Here is a 19,636-nt window from a genome sequence, read left to right as displayed (position 1 = left end):
AAAAAAAAAAAAAAAAAAAAAAAAAACAAGTATCACATATCTAATCACCATACTTCTGCTACTGGAGCAGCCCCAACATATGAATTACAGGCCAACAAACATATAACTGCCCACGGCTGAAAGGAAAACTACTCTGTGATGTGTGGAATGAGAAACAGCAAAGTCACTGTACATATCTTTCTTGCTCTCTGCACTTCCTGTTTGCACATATTTACAGAGCAGCAGCTCTGCACTGGCCGGGAGCAACCACTAACTGGCTGCATAATACTTGCGAAGGCCTCCCATCAGGGTACACCATCACAGGTTCCTGCTTTGTGTTATGGTGTCCTGGGAAGCCAGTTGACAATGTAACTAAGTATACTCCTGCCATCTTTTGGCAATATCCTAAACTATCTCTCATTACTCTCTTGTAATATACATGATCATTATGCAAGTGAGCAGTTCTTTCACTGACTACATGGACCTTCTTGAGAAGCCAACAATTGCTCAACCACTGAAGAAATTCCCAGCACTGGAACCTGAAGGTCCCTTACCAGGTTCACAAGAGCACACAAATGGTTTACCCTTTCCCACATAAATCTAGTTCACATCCCCAATCTTCTCCAGCATTCAATTTAATATAAACTTCCTATCTACATCCCAGACTTCCTACCGGTTTCTTTATTTAAGTTTACAACCCAAAACTCTGCATGTATTGCTCTTTTCTCTTATGTATTCTACATTCCCTACCCATCCTATCCTGACCAGATCATTTTAACATCTGGGGTGCAGTACAAGTTATAAAGCAAATTTCTCAAACCTCCTATTATTTCATACAAGTGAAAACATTCTCCTCAGCATACTTTTTTAAACACAGATCAAAGCTAGGAATATTTTTAACACATAACATGACTGAGCAACATTAAGAACCATACAATGATCATATTTACCTTCTGACGCATGAGATCTTCAAGATCGATGTCATCTTCAATGACAGCTACATCAACATCTGAATCACTTTCCTTGGCTTTAACATCAACTTCGGATTCAGAGGATTCTTCAACAGGGAACTTTGTAGCTTCCGCTGGTTCGTGGTTCTTCTGTTCAGGTTCAATTTTCGTAAGCGACTTCTGGACCTCTTTATGATTCTCGCTTCCTACGACCGCCCCACTTCCATTTAAAACAACGGAACTGTGGGTATCCCTAGAGTTGCTTACGTGCTTCTCATTGCTTTTTACTTTAACTTCCTCCGTTACTTGCCTTTTTGAGCTTCCAGCCGAAATTTTTACTGATATATTTTCTTTTGGTTTGTCAAGTTTCTTGCCGTCATTCGCACGGGAAACATCTCCATTTTCATTCCCTTTTCTGTGTTTTCTTTTCTTGTGCTCTTTCCTACAAAATACAATAAAACATAACATACATACAGCCCACATGTTAACTTATCTAGCTTCAAAACTTGAACCGAACAACAAACCTTTCATGTTTGTCTGTTGTAGAGTGCTTTTTATGTTTATGATGATGGTGATGATGATGATGATGTTTATGCTTCTTTTTCTTCTTCTTCTTAGAAATATCTTCATTCACATCCTTTCTCTTGTCTTTCAGCATCTCAGTACAATTTTCTGAATCAGAGTCTGCAGAACTACAAAAGGAAAAATTTTAAGGTCAAACGGTAATATTATCAATTAACTGCTTCAGTGATAAAGGTTGTATGAATGAAAAGATTCCAGGCAATTCTTTCGTATTTTATTTTCCAAGATTAACACAAGGTAGTAGAATCAACATGTAATTCTGATCATAGAATATTTATATTTCACGCCTTTCCCTCCATCAGTTTATTGTCTGTAACAGCAGTGGGCAGCTGCATATAATAATTAAACATACTGAATATATTAGGTCAACTTTCTCAATGCTGAGGCTGTATATAATTGTTTCACTGACCAAGCTTCGTTCTATGATAGCTAACCCGCTGGCGCAGACAGAAAACACACACTCTGTTTCTCCTTCACATTATATTTAACATTCCTCCAACTTTTCCTGTCCCTTTAATGATATTTAATGAAGTGCTGAGCCTACAATCAGGAGGGGCACATGAATTTTTGGTTCATCTACAATCAGAAATGGGAAGGGAAACATATTGTCACGTGTTGGGTGTGTCACATGACAAATAACTTTATGTGGGCCTCAGATTTAGCGAATCTTTATTGGACACTCAATCTTACACACCTTACAATTGTTATCACTTCAACTGTATTCTGCAGCAGCTATCTTTCAACTGTCTTGTATGGCGACTAGGTTCCAACTGTGTTTTTGCTGTCTGTAGCTCTCGCTTTATGTAGGTGTTCTGCAAATTAAGTAGAGGGCACCCCTCACCAAGGTTCGATCTCACGTGTTCGGAAATCTGTTGCTTCGTGAACACTCCCTACAAATTACAGCAGTAACGTGTTTCGTCTCATCCGTTCTTATTCAACGATAATTCCTTGCTATGATTTGTCGCTGCGGGAACTCTACTATTTCCACATATTCGTTGTTGTCGAAGTCCATTCTGATTGTAGTTGTTGTTGTGGTGATGGACGTAAGGTAACGCGTTACATTATATGTAGGTAAGTCAATAATTATCCGCAATGTAGCTATAAATTTTAATTCAATACAAATAGAAAACTTACATTAACATCATTTTTCAACATAGTCCCCTTGCTTTTCAACGCACTTGGTCCATCGTTGCACAAGCTTCCTGATGCCCTCAGAAAATAAGGTTTTCAGCTGAGCAGTGAGCCACGCATGCACCGCTTCCTTCACTTCTTGGTCCGAGGTGAATCGACGGCCCCTTAATGCCTCTGAGTGGACCAAACAAGTGGTAGTCAGAAGGGCTGAGATCAGGACTATATGGAGGATGAGCCATTACATCAAACTTGAGTTTCCGGAGGGTTTCAGCAGTGTAGGCAGCAGTATGTGGACGGGCAGTGTCGTGCAACAACACAACACCTTTCAACAGTAGTCCTCAGCGTTTGTTTCGAATTGCAGGCTTTAGCCTGTCACTAAGCATCTCACTGTAACAAGCACTGTTTATTTTTGTGCCCCTCTCCTGATAATGTTCCAGTACTGGGCCTTGTGAGTCCCAAAAAACTGTACGCATCAGTTTTCCTGCGGATGGTTGGCTTTTGAACTTTTTCTTGCTGGGCGATTGTGGATGTTTCCATTCCATACTCTGCCATTTACTCTCCGGCTTGCAATGATGGATCCATGTTTCGTCACCAGTGATGATTCTGTCTAAGAAGACGTCACGTTTGTTACCATAGTGATCCAAATGTTGTTGGCAGATGTCCAAGCGCGTTTGTTTATGCAACACTGTGAGTTATTTTGGGACCCATCTTGCACAGACTTTATGAAACCCAAGTCTGTTGTGGATAATTTTGTAGGCAGAACGCTGTCACGTGCACGCTCAATGTTGTCCTCATTTGTGGCCATGGATGGTCATCCGGCTCCTTCCTCATGCGTAACACTTGTGCGACCATTTTTGAATTTTTCAATCCATTCGTAGACACTCCACTGCGGCAAAACACTGTTCCCGTATTGTTCTGAAAGTCTTGATGGATTGCGGCCCCTGATACAACTTCCGACTACAAAAACCGGATCACTGAACGTTGCTCTTCTTTGGTGCAAACAGAAAGCGGAGCAGCCATGATTAACGGCAAGGCAGCGACGATGGAACTGACCTAGCAACATCAAACCTGCGCAGAAATAATGACAAGGAAACCACTCATGGCAATGCTGCGCAAAATGACAATGCTGCCAACAGAAACACAAATAAAACTGCATTGCGGATAATTGACTTCCCCTCGTATTATAAACTTAAGATCTATTGCAGATTGGTAATTTGTACACCTTCCTCCATGTATAATTTATAAATTTTGAGTAATTCTGGCACTCCTGATGCATAACACATCCACTCCCAAATTCTATTTCATCTCTTTCTGGATGAGTTAATTATTCTTGCTTAGAAAAGTTGGGTTTATTACAGAAACCATGAGAAAGACACAAAACAAGAAACAGGCTATAAGATCAGATATTATAAGGGCTTGTATCACTGGCAGTTCTTCCTTAATGTAAACATTTATTTTTTTTCAAAATAGGCAATTTGAAGACATGTGGAGGCAGTCCCAAAATATGCCCACATTACTACACATTACACACTTCTCTCATTGTGGGTTATTTAATAATGCTTTTTTTGGTAAAGGTAAGAAAGGTAAAGCTGTCCCTGTAACAGACCGTGGAGGCACATAGGGTTGCTAAACTTCAACCCTCCCACATTTTCTACACAATCAGCTCACAGATAGCAGTGAGGTTGTCAGCCTTATGCGCCAGCAGCCCATTACCTCCCCCAGGAAGATTCCTGGTACTCATTTCTGTTACAGACTGAGTCGCCTGCAGGTACATAGTGCACCTGGGAGGATCAGGCCAACTGAAAAATCCAATGACCTCATCTCATTGATGACATATGTTGCTAATAATCTGGATAAGTCTCAGACTAATAACTCTGTATATATGATTGGTACAAGAAGGTATGACCACCTTCATATACCTACAACACATTTATCATCCTATCAGAGGGGAGTGTATTATTCAGGTGTCAAGCTATTTAACACTCTGCTGTCAAATATCTGTTTTAAAAAATGATAAAAACCAATTTAGGTTTGTTTTACGAAATTATTTGCAAAGTAACTCATTTTACTCTACTGACAAATTTGTTGACCATGCAAGGGGCTCAAAAGTTAAAGAGTTAATAAATGGTCTGTGTGCTTGTATTATACAGTGTTGAGACTTGCTTGCTGTGTGACAGTATGTATGACATCTGTGTTTGTTATGAATTTTAATGTTATAATGAAACTGTATTGATGATATGGCTGGCTAGTGTGTGTGGAATGGCAAGGTGTGAATCTGACAGCGGTTTTTCCACGAACTAGGTTTGTTGTCTTGACAACTTGTGCTGTCTGTGTGAGGCCTGCTTATATATTTTATTGGAACAAGGACGTATGATGTGTAGTAATCATGAATTTGTAATGTGTGACATGTTTTATGTCCAGCCCTATGGGGAGATGATTGGATCCATGAAGTGAAAATAAATGGAAATGGAAATTGAACCGTGACCTTCCGGCTTGTAACAAAGTGCCTCAACCAACTACGCTACCACGTGCTCCAATGTTTTCAGTACTGAGACAAATAGTGTTAGATGTTAGGATGACTGATGAATATGAATGGATCTGGGGGGAAGTGGTCATGACTTAAATGAAGTACTAGCCTCAACCTCCTGGAAGGGTCTCAGGAAAACCATAGAAAGCCTGTCAGGATAGTTTACAAACTGGTCTGATTCAATCTGATCCAATCAAGCACCTCTCAAATACAAGTCAAGATTCTCAGCTCCAGGCGAACCTGTTTGGTGTTAGGCATCAATCATATTTTCTCCTGCATGACAGGAGACATAACTTATGACTAGGGCTCGGATTTTTATGCGCTAAAAACACTTAAAATATGCACTAAAAACACTTAAAATATGCGCTAAAAAGAGAGAAAATATGCACCAAAAATAAAACTATATGCACTTAAGAAACAGGTCACTTTATTCACACTCACCTATTTACATGTATCACTCACTGCAGAAAGTAGCATCACAATAGGCAACTAGAAGTCTTTGAATGTTTTCTGGAGATAAACTACGTCTATTGTCCGTCAAAATGAGTTTATAGGCTGAGAATGATCTTTCTACATCAAATGACGTGATTGGACAGTATTTATACATGGCACCAAAGGTTCGGAACATTCATCTGGCAAAGATACCCTAATTACACTCAAGTACTGACTAATTGACTGAATCTTTTTTAGCCCTGCGTTCGAATTCAACACCATTTATAACTTCCATTTAATCTTCTCTCCAATTTCGCCTGGAGTGGAATTCAGTGAACAAGTTCAAGTGAGTCGAGAAGGAGTGCACCACAAGATTCTAAACTCTCAATGGCTTTTGAAACTGTAGAAAAATGTGCATGGATAAAATTCACATCTTGATAAACAATATCACATCCAAACACCACTTTTGCTTCACGGACACATGCATGCTCATCTTCAACTTTTTTAACCACTTCTTTTACTTGATTGAAATTCTCCTGATAAAATGAAACTGCAGATATCCATGTCCCCCACCTAGTTAGGACAGCTTCAGGTGGCACAGGAACCTGAGGTAAGCAATCTTTGTAGAACTGGACACTATAGCTGGTGCTTTCAGAGACAGTTTTTTCCACTTGCAATTAAATCGTTAACAGCTAGAAACTGTGCGGATATTTTTTCTGCAATACCGTGTAATCCGTGAGCTAAACAGGTTACGTGTATAAGATGTGGATAAAATACTTGTAAGGCCTTTGCTGCTTTCAACATATAGAAAGCTCCATCTGTAACACAAGCACCTTACAACAATTATTCTCAATTTCAGATGTCCATAGTAGTTGCAGAGAATCATTTACAAATCTTGCTATTGTGCTATGGTTGGTTTTCTCTAGTACTTTGCAAGCAGGAAGACGAGGTTTGCCGGGTTCGTCTGGATGTAGCTTACCAACCACAAAATTTGCTATGTATCGGCCACATAAATCTGTTGTCTCATCCATCGATATCCAGACACAGTTCCCTCCGATGTCAGAACGGACTGACTCCAGAGTAGATTCATACAGCAAAGGTAGATATTTTTTTCTAAGAGTTGATTCGTCTGGGATTTTTTTAAGTATCCAGAAATGATCATAGAACTGGATTGCTTAATTTATTCCATGAAATGTTGCTGCATACTAAAGCCTTACAAAGATCGGCTGAAAATGTATTAACAGAGGACTTGGGTTTGACCTGTGTAAAAAGTAGCTGTTGTAGTGTGCCGTTCTTCTTCCCCTTCTTTCCCGTAATATGTGCAGTCGTTCTTGAGTGTTGTTCAAGTTGAAATTTCTTTTCACATTTTACTTCCTTTGCGCAAACTTGACAGTACCCGAGGACACCGTCTGCTGAATAGTCACTAAAACCCGAAACCGATCGATTTTTTAAATATCTACTGCTGCACATTTCTTTAGGCATTTTCAGTACACAAACACTTTTTTGATGCAGACTATTAAAGAAAAGTGTAACGTATTGACTGAAAAGGCTTTTCTCAAGACCAACACTCTGATGCTACTGTCTGCTGTCATGGTCAATGGAATGCAGGAAAATCTCACCACCTCCGTTTCGAAATAGCGAAGCTACCTGCTTGTATTGTAAGTGATAAAAGTGCTCTTACTCAGAGTTGAGAATAGCAACTGGCAAGGGATGTCCAAAACACAGGCAAAACCGATTTTGTTAGAGAATATTGAAATTATCCTTAATTTCAAACATATATGCAGAAATATGCTCTTACGTTTAGAATATGCAATAATAACCAAAAACCCTCAAAATATGCATTTGCATATGCATTTTCAAAAAATCCGGGGCCTACTTATGACAAAAGAACTAATTATTATCACATGTGCTCAAAAGTGTGGAACCAATTTTTGTGCCAGCAATTCAAGGCAGCTATGATGAAATTACAGTACCTACCTCAGAATGATACATCTGCACAAATGCATATGCAGCAGACCGGATTGGATGGCTCTAAGATTAACCCTTTTTCAAAAAGAAAAAATCACATGGAGGGATAGAAAAAAGCATTAAACCTCTACATACCAAGAAAATTAATACAAGCTATTAGTGAAACTGCTGTAACAGATCCACGTTTTTGTATCTAAAGATATTATATAAAAAAATTATAGGTTAACACTTATACGAGGGCTATTCAGAAAGTAATTTCCATTTATTTCAGGCAACTGACGTAAGAGCTTGGGAGAGCTCACATTTGCAATGTAGCAGAAACACATGACTCACTGCCTTGTAAACCACCAAATAACCGGTCACATAGTGTTTGTTCTTGTCTCTACAGAGTGAGTTATAATGTGTCCTGCAATTGATAATCTGCCAGCTGCGAAATTTATGCTATTATCCACTTTCTTCATGCTGAAAACATGACTGCTGTGGAAATCCATCATGAATTATGCACAATTTACAGCCAAAATGTAATGAGTGAAGGAACTCTAAGACAATAGTGTACAATGTTCAATAATGAACGACCAAATGTTCACCATGAAGAGCGAAGTGTTCGGCCATCTATAGTGAGTGATTTTGTTTAGAGTGAAAGACAGCACTTCAGAATTTCAGAACTTTCACATGAATATCCACAAATTTCACGTATACTTCTCTACAAGATGATCACAGTTAGGCTAGGCTATCACAAGTTTTGGGCAAGATGGGTTCCAAAAATGCTCATGGCTGTGCACAAAATGCAGAGAATAGCTTTGGTTTTGACATTTTTTAGAGCAATACCACAAAGATAGCATTGAATTTCTCAATCACATTGTATGAGTAACAGGTACTGACACCTGTGTTTCATTTGTAAATGTTGAAACTGAAAAGAAATCAAAGCTGTGGATGCACACACACTGAACAAACAAGCCAAAACAGTTTAAACAAACACCATCTGCCATAAAGCTGATGGCAACTGTTTTCTGGAATAGGACAGGAAAGTCAAGCTGATGGTACAACTCATGCAACGAGGGACCACAGTAATGTCAGAAGTGTACTGCGAAACGTTAAAAAACTGCAAAGGGCCAATAAGAACACAAGGCATGAAATCATGACATCCAGTATAGCGCTCCTTCATGACAATACACGTGTGTATGTATACAGCTTACCACTGCACTCAGGCACTGTTGGAGCATAACTAGGGGTTGTTTGATCACCCTCCTTCCAGCCCTGAGCTCGTTTTGAGCGATTACCGCCTGTTTATCTACGTGTAGAACTCGTTGCAATCATGGTGCTTCAACAGTAATAATGAGTTGATGGAAGATGTCAAAACGTGACTGAGTTCACAGGCGGCAGACTTCTTCAACACAGGCAAACAACAACTTATTCCCCGATACAATAAATGTCTCAATTCTGCTGGTGCCTACATTCAGAAGTAGTTTAAGTACATATGTATTTTTTGTTCATAATTTTCTTTTCCATTTGTTTTGTTAACAGCTCACCAGAGGTTACTTTCTGAATAGCTCATGTATTAAGTAGCTACATCCTTCCTAATAACCAGGCAAGGGCAGTTAATATATCAACTGGCTATGGACTGGACAACGGAGAGGTCAAAGTTAGAGTCCAAATCGGGTAAAGAATTTTCTCCTCTTCACGTCATCCGGACCAGTTCTGGGGCCCACCTACCCTCCAATCCAATGGGTATGGGGGGGCTCTTTCCCCGAGGGTAAAGCGGCCGGGGCGTGAAGCTGACCACTCACCTCTAAGTGCCGAGGTCAAGAAATCATGGATATACACATCCATTCTCTATTATGCCTTCAAGGCATAGTGCTTAATTAGTTAAGCGTAGGGACAACTTTCGCTTTACATCCTTAATAATGAGAAATGTATATTCCACTATAATACACATTCACATCCTTGTCTTTATTATGGCAATGTAACATTAGCGATCCATAAAAAGTGTTGTCACCTTTGTTTCATAATAGTACATGCAAAGAACCACACAGACTTCATGTGTATGTATGTGTGTGTGTGTGTGTGTGTGTACGTACGTTTAGAAATTCGTACTATACGTATTCAATAAGCGTCTGCTACTTCAAATGCACAGTAATAATTCGTTCTTTGAAACTATGGTTGGGTATCTTAGCATAAGATGAAATACACTGGCCAAGTTTGATATCGTAAAACATGTTAATTCAGTACTACAGTCCCCGAAAACCTAATTGGTTGGAACTTAAGGTCTTGTTAATAAACCCTCTTCTATGTGTTGAATGATTTATATTTACTTTTAATTGTGCCCTTTTAGAGCTCTGCTTTCTTCTAATGCTGTGTAATTTGAGGAAAGTGCCCAGAAGCGTAACTGTAACAAACACAATTATAACCAGGATACATTTACTTACAATATACTTAAAAGCAATCAGCAACACATATTAGCATTATAAACTTACCCCATTTTGAAATTCTTCCAAATATGTCGACTGAAGTGTTAGTTTTAAGGTAACAAAGAAATTTGTTAATCACAAACCTCAAGCTCCACCATCTTATCAACCACGGATTATTACGTACAGATACGTAACTCAATGTTGCTGGGGCAACGTAACTTAAGACGTCACACAAATCTATGCTACACTGCCATCTACCGGGCTTAATTAGAAATTCCAAAAAGGTCTACCTCCACTTTTTTTTTTAGCAATGAAAATTGGAGTTGCACCCACTTTGACTGCGATGCCTGAGTTGCACGTCTAATCACTAACCGCATATTCAGCAGTTAACTAATGTAATTTGTGAGAAACTCGCTACAGTATTAGTATTACAAGTCGCTATTGCATCCAAAGCTTGCTGAATGATAATGAACAGATGGTCGAATCTGAAGATGTCCAAGTCACAGAACATTGTCTCTGCATGACCTTTAATTTCCCTTGGTGCTTGGTGAAATCATCGTTGGATCATCTGACTAAAATAATGCGATTTGATTCGTTACCATTATAGCCAAAGATGGATGAGCTTTTGGGGGCTAAAAAAAAAGACAAAATTTTTGAAACTGCAACAGACTGGGAAAACTGAAGTTCCGTGCTGCCTACAATGGCATCAGCAAGATTCAAAGCATGTAGCAATATGCCACAGGTAAGGAAGAGGCTTTATTTGGGGTATTTATTTTTAAGATGCGATGTTCAGATTATTGGCTTGGATTGTGCTCCACCCAGAGTTCCAAGTTTCACAGAGGTAGCACGTACTTTCTTTTTGGTTACTTTATGCAACGCATCAGACGAATGCTGTGCAGTGGAGTCTTTAGATGAAGCGTCAGACTGTAGTGGCTACCTTACCATCCGTGGAAAACAGAAGGAATGATGCTAGTCCCCCTTCCAAGGATATATAAGTGGTTTGCATTACGTTGATCTGCCCACACACATAAGGCAGTTTAATGTAAGTGAAATAATTGAAAGTACACTTATAGATGTTGTTATTTGTTGAAAGGAGTTTGATGGCATCCCAGGGAAAAAAGTGTGTACCCACCCAGTTGCAGCTGGAGTGAAGTCCGCCCCTCCCCCCCTGCATACTGATTGAATGGAGTTCCTGTGTGGATGCTCAGTTTGGAGTAAGTTGTTCGCCAATTGGAATATATTCGACTGTTGTCTTTATCCTGGGTCCTGTGACCTTGTAATGGATTTGTGGCATGTAAATTAGTGGAAATGGAAAAAAAAAAAATGAAAAATCCAGGATTTGCATTTTCATTGGATAATGGACTTCATGAATTGGTTTTTCTTGCATGAGCTGTATAGTGCAAACACAAGTAGATGGACTGTAATTGAGAAGTAAGTAATGTTTACACATTTGTTGATGTTATCTTTCTGAAATGGGATGACACCACTGAAGAAGTTGTATTCTGTATGGTGGAGAACATAAGTCAGTGTGAACCAAGCATGGAGAATCCAGGAATTCTTTGCCTGCTGTTGGCATGTCATCTGCAAGGAGTATGGCTTCTTACCAAGGAAGAAGCATCTGAGATCTCTTCCCCTTCGCACACTTACTGTGACCCAAACACGAGGCACAATATGACAGAGGTGAGCATCATGTCATAATGCAGCCTTTTTGCTGCAAACACATATTTTATGAAGTATAGTGTGACTGTGGAAGGCTTTGTACAATGTCTTATTTGTTGGCAAACCTGGAGATGCACCATTGAAGAAATATGTGTTTGAGCTGCAGGAGAATGCAAGTAGGGGTTTGGGCTCCCTCCCCTGAGGAAGAAGGAGAGACACGAAATTCTCCCGCTCTGAGGAGCCCACGAAGGAAAGGTGTGTGTTGTGTGTTGTGTCCGAACCAGTGGCTTTTGAATTTATATTGTCATCTGGGTTAAGACACTGTGTAGCCTGGTAGGTGGGTTCCAACCCTGAAGATGGAGGCAGTATGTTACTGTGAAATGTTGGTACACATCCAGAAGACCACAGTGTGAGGGGGGATGTGGTTTGGAAACTGCCAATCAGAGGGCCACTTTGAATTTGCATATCACTTGATGAGTTACGTTTAGTAAGCGCAACGTGTGATGCTTTTGTGTGCATTGGTGTCTTGCTTCATAATGTCATGTCATCACAGTATGTTGATTTCAAGGCACTGGAAAGCCTTGGTGCTTGTTGTGATGAACTGGTACTGTTTGTTAACAGTTCTGGAGAGGTGAGTGAGGGAACTGTTGTACCAAGTGATGGGTGATGTCATTCAAACGTGGCATGGGGCACCCTGGAGGTCCCAGAGATGCACAACATCTACAGCAGCAGTTCTTGTTCATCTTGCACCGCTCTCCTGCTGTCCTGATGTTCCTAACCCCGTACCCTCCCCCAGAACCATGACTAGGAACTGTTTACTGAAGTGAGCTCGTTGCTAAACTGAACAGTTTGCATTGTTCATAACTAAAAACTTGAGATGTACAGAATTTGGAATGTTCACTTTGCTGCTAAACAGATGTGTGTAGAATAAGGAAAAAGGCAGCGTAAAGCAGGGGAACAGAATGACGAGTCAGCAGTAAATAGAGATCCCTAAATTACGTTTCTATTTGAATATAATGACAAGCTTCATGGCATTGGTGTGTAAATGTTTGCTCCTATGAATGCATGAGCTGGGGTCTCAGCTTCTCGTTACTGAGTAGGATATTCACTAGGCATCGCTGTGTGAATAGAATGATATAGATATTTAGGCAAAATTGATGTAGGTCAGGGGTTCCTTGTGCCTTTCCCCTTCACTGGGAGGTATGCCTTACAGGTTAGGAACCAGCATTTGGCAACAGGATCGCAGTCTTTGGAAGAGAATTCCTGCCCTGCCTCCATATACAGTCTACAAGGAGTACCACACTGAAGTTATGTTTCTTGAGATGAGCTGTGTGGCATGTGAGATTCATGTGGGTGAGGGAGGCACTCCCATGTTGATGGACTGGTGAGTGTAATATGGACAGTGCTCACTGTGGCTCCATTACAGTCCAGTGGGAACCATACTAGCCACACCCAAGGGAGATTTAGCTGCTTTGTTTGCACCCTGTGGGGTTGCCTCCAGGATATTTCGATGAAAAATAATTTAAAGAAAATAACTCACCCTCGGAGGGTGGCAGTACATTAAATTTTTATTTTATTTATAAGGCAGCAGAACTGGTGGAGAAAAAGACGAGAGGAGGTAGTGGTAAATCATTACAAAAGTAGTGGACTGCAACTCAAACTCTGTATTTTTTTCTGATTTCTGAAGGAGAATAGTTTTAGTAGTAACCAAATTTAATGGCAAACCTTTGCAGGATTTGATGAAATCCCTGATTTTCTAGTAAAGTCATATAAAAAACACAATTTCATATTTACTGAAGCCATAAATCAGGGTGTATTTCCAGATTTATTGAAAATTGTGAAAATTAAGCCTGTTTATAAAAAGGGTAATAGACATGAAATTAGTAATTACAGACCTATATCTGTTATATTTATATTCTCAAATATTTTTTTAAAAAATAGTATATAACAGATTGGTATCTTTTATTATTACATTTTAGATTTTAACGGATAATCAATATGGGTTTCAGAAAAATAAATCGACAATATCTGTGTGTCAGTCCTTTATTGGGAATGTACAGGAAGCACTGGGCAGGTGGCCATTTGCAGTTGGTATATTACTTTGATCTCACAAAAACGAATGATGTTATTGATCATGATATACTTCTTGGAAAATTAGATCATTATGGAAAAAGAGGGAAAATTAAAGTTTGGTTAAAATCCGATCTCACACTGCGTTCTCAGTATGTAAAAATAACCTCTAATGACAATAAATATTCTATGAATGGGTATAATTCTACACTGAGGAATACAAAACTTGGAATACCTCAAGGGTCTCTTTTGGGCCCACTCCTGTATAAATGATCTACCCCATCACATATCAAATGGAGATTTTTGCAGATGATACCCATATACTGGTAATAGATATGAAAAAATAAAAAGAGTGATGATCCAGCTAGAATCTTGGTTTTCAAAAAATAACCTGCTTATAAATAGTGATAAGACCAGAGCAATGCTATTCCAGTTAAGTAAACTGTATGACATGGCTGAGCCAGTTATTACTTTCAGAAATATAAAAATTAATATGACACATAATCTAAAATGGAGCTCACATATTCAGTCCTTGTGTCTAAAATTGAATAAGTCATGTTACATTATTAAATTCTTGAAAGATGAAGTGAGTGTCTATATATTCAGGAATATTTACTTTGCCAAATTTCAATCCTTACTAAGTTATGGTTTGATTTTTTGGTGTGGAGAAAACAAAAATAGTCGAGTACTGAAAATACAAAAAAGGAAATTTTGTTTAATGAAAGGTGTAAATACCAGAAAATCATGCAGATGCGGCAATAAAGAAACCGGATTTATGCTCTAACCCTTTATTGAAAAAAAAAATCAGACAATCGAAATGTTATCCCCTTCAATGTAGTCCCCTCCCCGATCCCTACACCGCTCCATGCGAATTTTCCACTGTTGGAAGCAGTGCTGCAGGGCAACTCTTCAAGAGTTGCGTCGCTTTTGCTTTCACTGCATCCGCGGACTTGAACCTGGTCCCTTTGAGTGCAGACTTGATTTTCGGGAAGAGGAAAAAGTCGCACGATGCTAGGTCTGGAGAATACGGTGGATGTTCCGTCACTGGAATGTTGTTTTTTGCCAAATACCTCTTCACAGATAGCGCGTTGTCGTGATGAAGAACCCATGAGGCATTCTTCCACATGTCTGGTCTCCTTCGTCGCGCATGTTTACGGAGGGTCGTCAGAATATTTTTATAATAAACCTGATTGACAGTCTGACCTTCAGGCACCCAATCAATGTAGATTACCCCCCGGATATCGAAAAAAAATCATCATTGCTTTGAATTTGGACTTGCTTATGCGCGTTTTCTTCTTTCTAGGGGATTTGAGGCTCTTCCAATGCATGGATTGTCGCTTAATCTCTGGATCATATTGAAGAATCCAAGTATCGTCACACATAATTACGTTTTGGAAGAAATTAGGATCATTTTCAATGTTTTCAAGAGTGTCAACACAGCAATTCACTCGATGTTCCTTTTGCTGGGGGGTAAGGATTTTTGGCACCACTTTAGCACACACCTTTTTCATGCCCAGATCGTCGTGCAAAATCTGTCTTAACACTTTCCTTATTGATGTTGGTAAGTTCAGAAATTGCTCGAATGCTCATTCGACGAACAATTCTAGCGACCTTCTCCACATTCTCTGGAGTTTTCGCAGTGCAAGGACGGCCCGATTTTGGATCGTTCCCGACGTTTTTCCTACCCTCCATAAACTTCTTAAACCACTCGAAAACTTGCGTGTGAGAGAGACACTGATCACCATATACTTCTGTCAACAAACTGTAAGTTTCAGTGGCAGATTTTCCAAGTTTTGTGAGGAATTTGATGTTAACACATTGTTCTACATTAGCACTCAGCATTATTCCGACGGAGCTCAGACACACGATCTGCTTCTAACAATGGTCGCGGCCAGACTACGCGATGCGCGTGAATGAAACTTTGTGTGACGGTAGAGGGAAGTCCAAGGGTCAATGCCCTACCCTCCTCTTCATCATCAACGTGGCCGGAAATGAGTCATAAAAGTAATCCGGTTTCTTTATTGCCGCACCTTGTATTTTAAAGAATTAAAGATTTTAACTGTTACCTCCTTGTATATCTTTGAGGTGTTGTGCTATTTTCAGAAATATAATTTATACTCTATGAGAAATGTAGATTTATATGAATATAATACTAGAAGGAAAGATGATTTTAATGTGCTGAATTATAGCACATCAACTTTTAACTTATGTTTAAAGGCTGTACAACCACCTGATTCTCTTAATTCCAAAGGCAACTAGATCATCCTTTCTATACACTGTACAAGTTTTCTTTAGAGGGACAGTAGTAAGCATAGCAAAACTTCTATTCAGCAATTAACATAGATAGCAAATTAATAATATTTTCACGTGTTAGGTGTATAACGTGACAGATAACTTCACACCATCTTGAATATAGCGAATTTATTCCACATTTGCTCTTACACTTATACACTTCATAATTACACAATTACTGCCATCAGCAGTATCTCAATTACTTCTGCTGGAATCACTGCCATTCACTCGATACAACTCAATAACAATGGACCTAAACTCACTCCAGCGAATGCTAGACTCCAACTGATGGGTTACTCCCTCTCTCTGACAAATACTGTTATGTAGCTTCCGCACTGACAACACAGAAAACAGTTACGTGATAGCTACCACTGCTGCGTAATGTTGCGTTTACAGGCATTGCTGGGGAATGCTGCTGAGTTGTTTATTGCTGCGTAGTAACCGCGGTGTCCCCTATTACGTCACTGTGGGAAGTGCTGTTATGTCACCGCGGGGGAGGGGACGGAGTGTTGACTGGCCTGTTACCGTAGCAGTGGCAGTTGCTCCGATGCTGTTACGTCACCGCTGGAGGGGGGTGTCTACCGCGCGTTGTGCTGCTCCCTTCTAAAGGTTGTTCATCCTGAACAGCTTAACGGTACATCCCCGTTCGTTTTTCTTCCCGTTGGTGTTCGTTTTCGGGGAGCAACCTCTGACCTATTTTTTCAAGGTGCCCATCCTGAGCAGCTCCATAGTCCAGCGGTTGTTGATTCCGTCGTCTCACATTTGTTCGTTGGTCATTCATGCCGGAGAGGCCAGTGTTTTTACATTACTGGTACCTCCTCTATTCCTTGTTTCCTTTTCCATTTCAGAGTGGGTCGACCCCTCCACAAGGTCAAATTCTTGACTTTCGTTAACCCAACAGTAGATCTGACCATTCGCTTGGCGATCTCCAGTCTTGTAGTTTTCGTGAAATTAATGTCAAAATTTCTCTTGCTTTCCATTTGTACCTTCTTCAGGTCTATTTTCTTCGGATATCGCGGCTGTCCGCCGCCTAGGTTCTTCACTTCCTTTCTGCCTTGTATTTGCTGTCTCAGGCCTCGGTCCCTTATGCCAGTGTTTCATTCCGGACCTTTCCACCGTCTTTTCCCGAATGTCCGTTTCTTGGTGATTTTCGGTGCGACCTTATTCTTGTTTTGTTCCATACGCTTGTGTCCTGCACAGCGCGTAATCTTCCTCATGGTTGCCGTTACTTCTTTGGGTCCAAGATTTCCTGAAGATGTTCCTCTTGCGCTGTGCCTCAGTTGCACGGCAGGACACCTTCCTGCAGGAGGCAGCCAAGTTCATCCGGGATCCACAATCTCCTCGGGTCAGTTCCTTTGGCTCTCTGTCCAGTGAGGTCGGCTCTTCTTCTTCTTCTTCTAGACGTGCCTCCATCGTTTCTCGGCAGGCTATCGTCTTTACGTCCATTTCAGGTTTGCTTTCGGCAACCATCTCCTTGTGGCTGGTGCCCATATTTTCTCGCATGACTTTCGTCCTTGCTTTGATCGCTTCCATTTCTGCGAAAATCTTTTCTCGCCACCCTTTTATATCAGCCTCTATTATGTCAGGTCTGACCCGCCTCTACCCATCGACTGTCACACTCTATATTATCCTGTACGACAGGGGTGGATAGGATATCTCACTGCTGTCGCCAATTATGTCTTAGTGACGGGTGGGTGGAGGTAGCCCGCCACTGTTACCGCTTATTACGGCTTAAGGGGGGAATTGATAAAAAGGCTACCAAGCACTGCTTGCGAGGCAGGTGCCTACTATCCCTGTCCATTTCTAGTCCCTCACCCTTAACTGTCGTTGCATTCAGTGGCTGTTGCCTGCCTGTGTCAGTTCTGCCCTCGCTTGGGTCAGGATCGCTTGGGATCGGTCGTGGAAAGGTTGATTCGGGGAAGTAAATCACAATCCCGGTACATCCTACTCTAATTACCCTGTCTATTTACACTCTTATTTACAATCCTATTTACAGTATGAACACTGCCGACCTTCAGTCGGGACTACATAGTGTCTTTACTTTCATGCTATGCTTCCTCATGTTCTCCCCTTTGGGGGGGTAGGGCTTGAGCCTCTCTCTCTCTCTCTCTCTCTCTGTTTCGACTAATGAGGATATGCAAGTATACATCGTTCAATGAGATCCTCTTTCCGTTTTCAATTCCCTGCTACTCATTACATACTACTACACTATCCTATCGTAAGTTTCACCCTTAAAATAATCTGCCCATAAGGTTATACATACTAAAAGCCTACGTATATTTATCACAAAATCCATGGTCGCCACTGTGAACAACAAATATGCGTGCTCCGCATACTACCAGTAATCATAATACACTATAATGACAACCATATTTACCACACTAACCCTTGCCTGTTACTTGTTACATGATTTCTATTATTCTCCCCTAAGGGCTCGCTGGCACACTGGAGTTTGCTTTCAACATTTTACCACAACACTTTTATCAACCATAATGTTTAACAGCATGGCTTATATGAGTAAAGAGACGCAGGCTAGATTCCACCACTCGTAAGACCCATCTCAAATAGAGCCTCCGGCTGACAACTGAATATTACATTTTTTTTGATCAGATCTCATTAATAAGTCTCATTAATTCAGCAATTTATACCATTAACTTGCCGACTCTGTGGTTGGCAAAAGAGGGAGGTTAACTACTCTCTTTGTTCTAAATTTCGGGGTGGAGGGTTTTTCATTGGCTACCCCTACGGTAGTGGGTGGGCCCGTGGTACCTCATCACTGCGTATTTCATAATATTATTATACTCCAGTGGCCCAGTTAGCGGAGCTTTCTACTTATGCGATTACGCATAAATGCTGATCATCAACATTCTTAACCTAGATCCCTAGTCCATGTGTTGTCATCTTTGCTCGATTGCTGTACAACGCTTTTCTCAAGTCTTGAAACATTTAGGCAATGCATTTTGATTTCTAGTCTCAAAATTGCGGCGCAACAGCCTCCATTTCTTCTTTGTCAGCCGCCGCCTTTTCTTGGTTGGCGTCTAATTTTGTCAGCATGACATCTGCTTTTTCTTGGTTGATGTCTAATTTTGCCATGAAATCATCTTTGTCTGTCTCCCTCATTTCCTGCATGTCTCTATATCTCCTTCGGCAGGAGTTCAAACATCTGCTGTGACTCCATGTCTTTTTCGTGTGTGTAAGTTCGTAACCAATTCTGACACCAAATTGTTACGTGTTAGGTGTATCATCATCATCAGTAATCTGTCAGACGACAGGTCCACAGTCTCTTCCAAAACAATTCCTCCACTTAATGCGATCTAGAGCTTTCTCCTTCAAATGACAGTATCCTCTTCTGTCCCCAAGGTCATCCAGCATCTTCTTACATCTTCTTCCTCGTCTATCTTTCCTTCAATAACTTCTTTTAGAAGGCAGTTTGTGCGTAAAACATGACCCATCCAATTAGCCTTCCATTTTCTTATTTCGTGTAGGATATTCCTCTGCTCACTGACTCTAATTAACACTTCTTCATTTCTCACATAATCGGTCCAACTGATCTTCTCCATCCTTCTCCAACACCACATTTCGAAACTTTCCAGATGTTTCTGATCTACTGCCCTAAGTGTCCATGTTTCAGCCCCATA

The 19,636-nt window shown here is 40.4% G+C and overlaps 2 protein-coding genes across 14 annotated transcripts in view; one reads left to right on the top strand and one right to left on the bottom strand.

Moving 5' to 3' along the window:
* Window positions 1–10,146, bottom strand: part of LOC111864193 (serine/threonine-protein kinase PRP4 homolog) — a 49,975-nt gene extending 39,829 nt beyond the window's left edge. For 3 of the 4 annotated variants that reach the window (XR_002842747.2, XM_023851261.2, XM_023851260.2), the window contains exons 1-3: window positions 10,044–10,145; window positions 1,454–1,621; window positions 930–1,371 (exon numbers count right to left, since the gene is read on the bottom strand). Coding sequence is in view for 3 of the 4 variants with exons in the window: in XM_023851261.2 (XP_023707029.1) it covers window positions 930–1,371; window positions 1,454–1,621; window positions 10,044–10,048 (615 nt within the window). In the remaining variant the exon portion in view is untranslated. Of the gene's footprint in view, window positions 1–929; window positions 1,372–1,453; window positions 1,622–9,881; window positions 9,956–10,043 lie in introns of all 4 variants that reach the window. The other variant, XM_023851262.2, reaches the window with a different exon arrangement.
* Window positions 10,147–10,508: 362 nt separating this feature from the next.
* The window catches only part of LOC111864195, a 25,711-nt gene continuing 16,583 nt past the window's right edge, over window positions 10,509–19,636 (top strand). For 3 of the 10 annotated variants that reach the window (XM_023851263.2, XM_023851265.1, XM_023851264.1), the window contains exons 1-2: window positions 10,509–10,719; window positions 12,850–13,020. In XM_023851263.2, the coding sequence (XP_023707031.1) occupies window positions 10,595–10,719; window positions 12,850–13,020 (296 nt within the window). In that variant the 5' untranslated portion in view covers window positions 10,509–10,594. The other 7 variants (XM_023851267.2, XR_002842750.2, XR_004512997.1 and 4 more) reach the window with 7 other exon arrangements.

Source organism: Cryptotermes secundus, unplaced genomic scaffold (genome assembly GCF_002891405.2).
Source record: "Cryptotermes secundus unplaced genomic scaffold, Csec_1.0 scaffold2547, whole genome shotgun sequence".
NCBI lineage: Eukaryota > Metazoa > Arthropoda > Insecta > Blattodea > Kalotermitidae > Cryptotermes > Cryptotermes secundus.
Note: the sequence above shows the minus strand (reverse complement) of the source record. Positions and strands in the feature narration are given on the sequence as shown.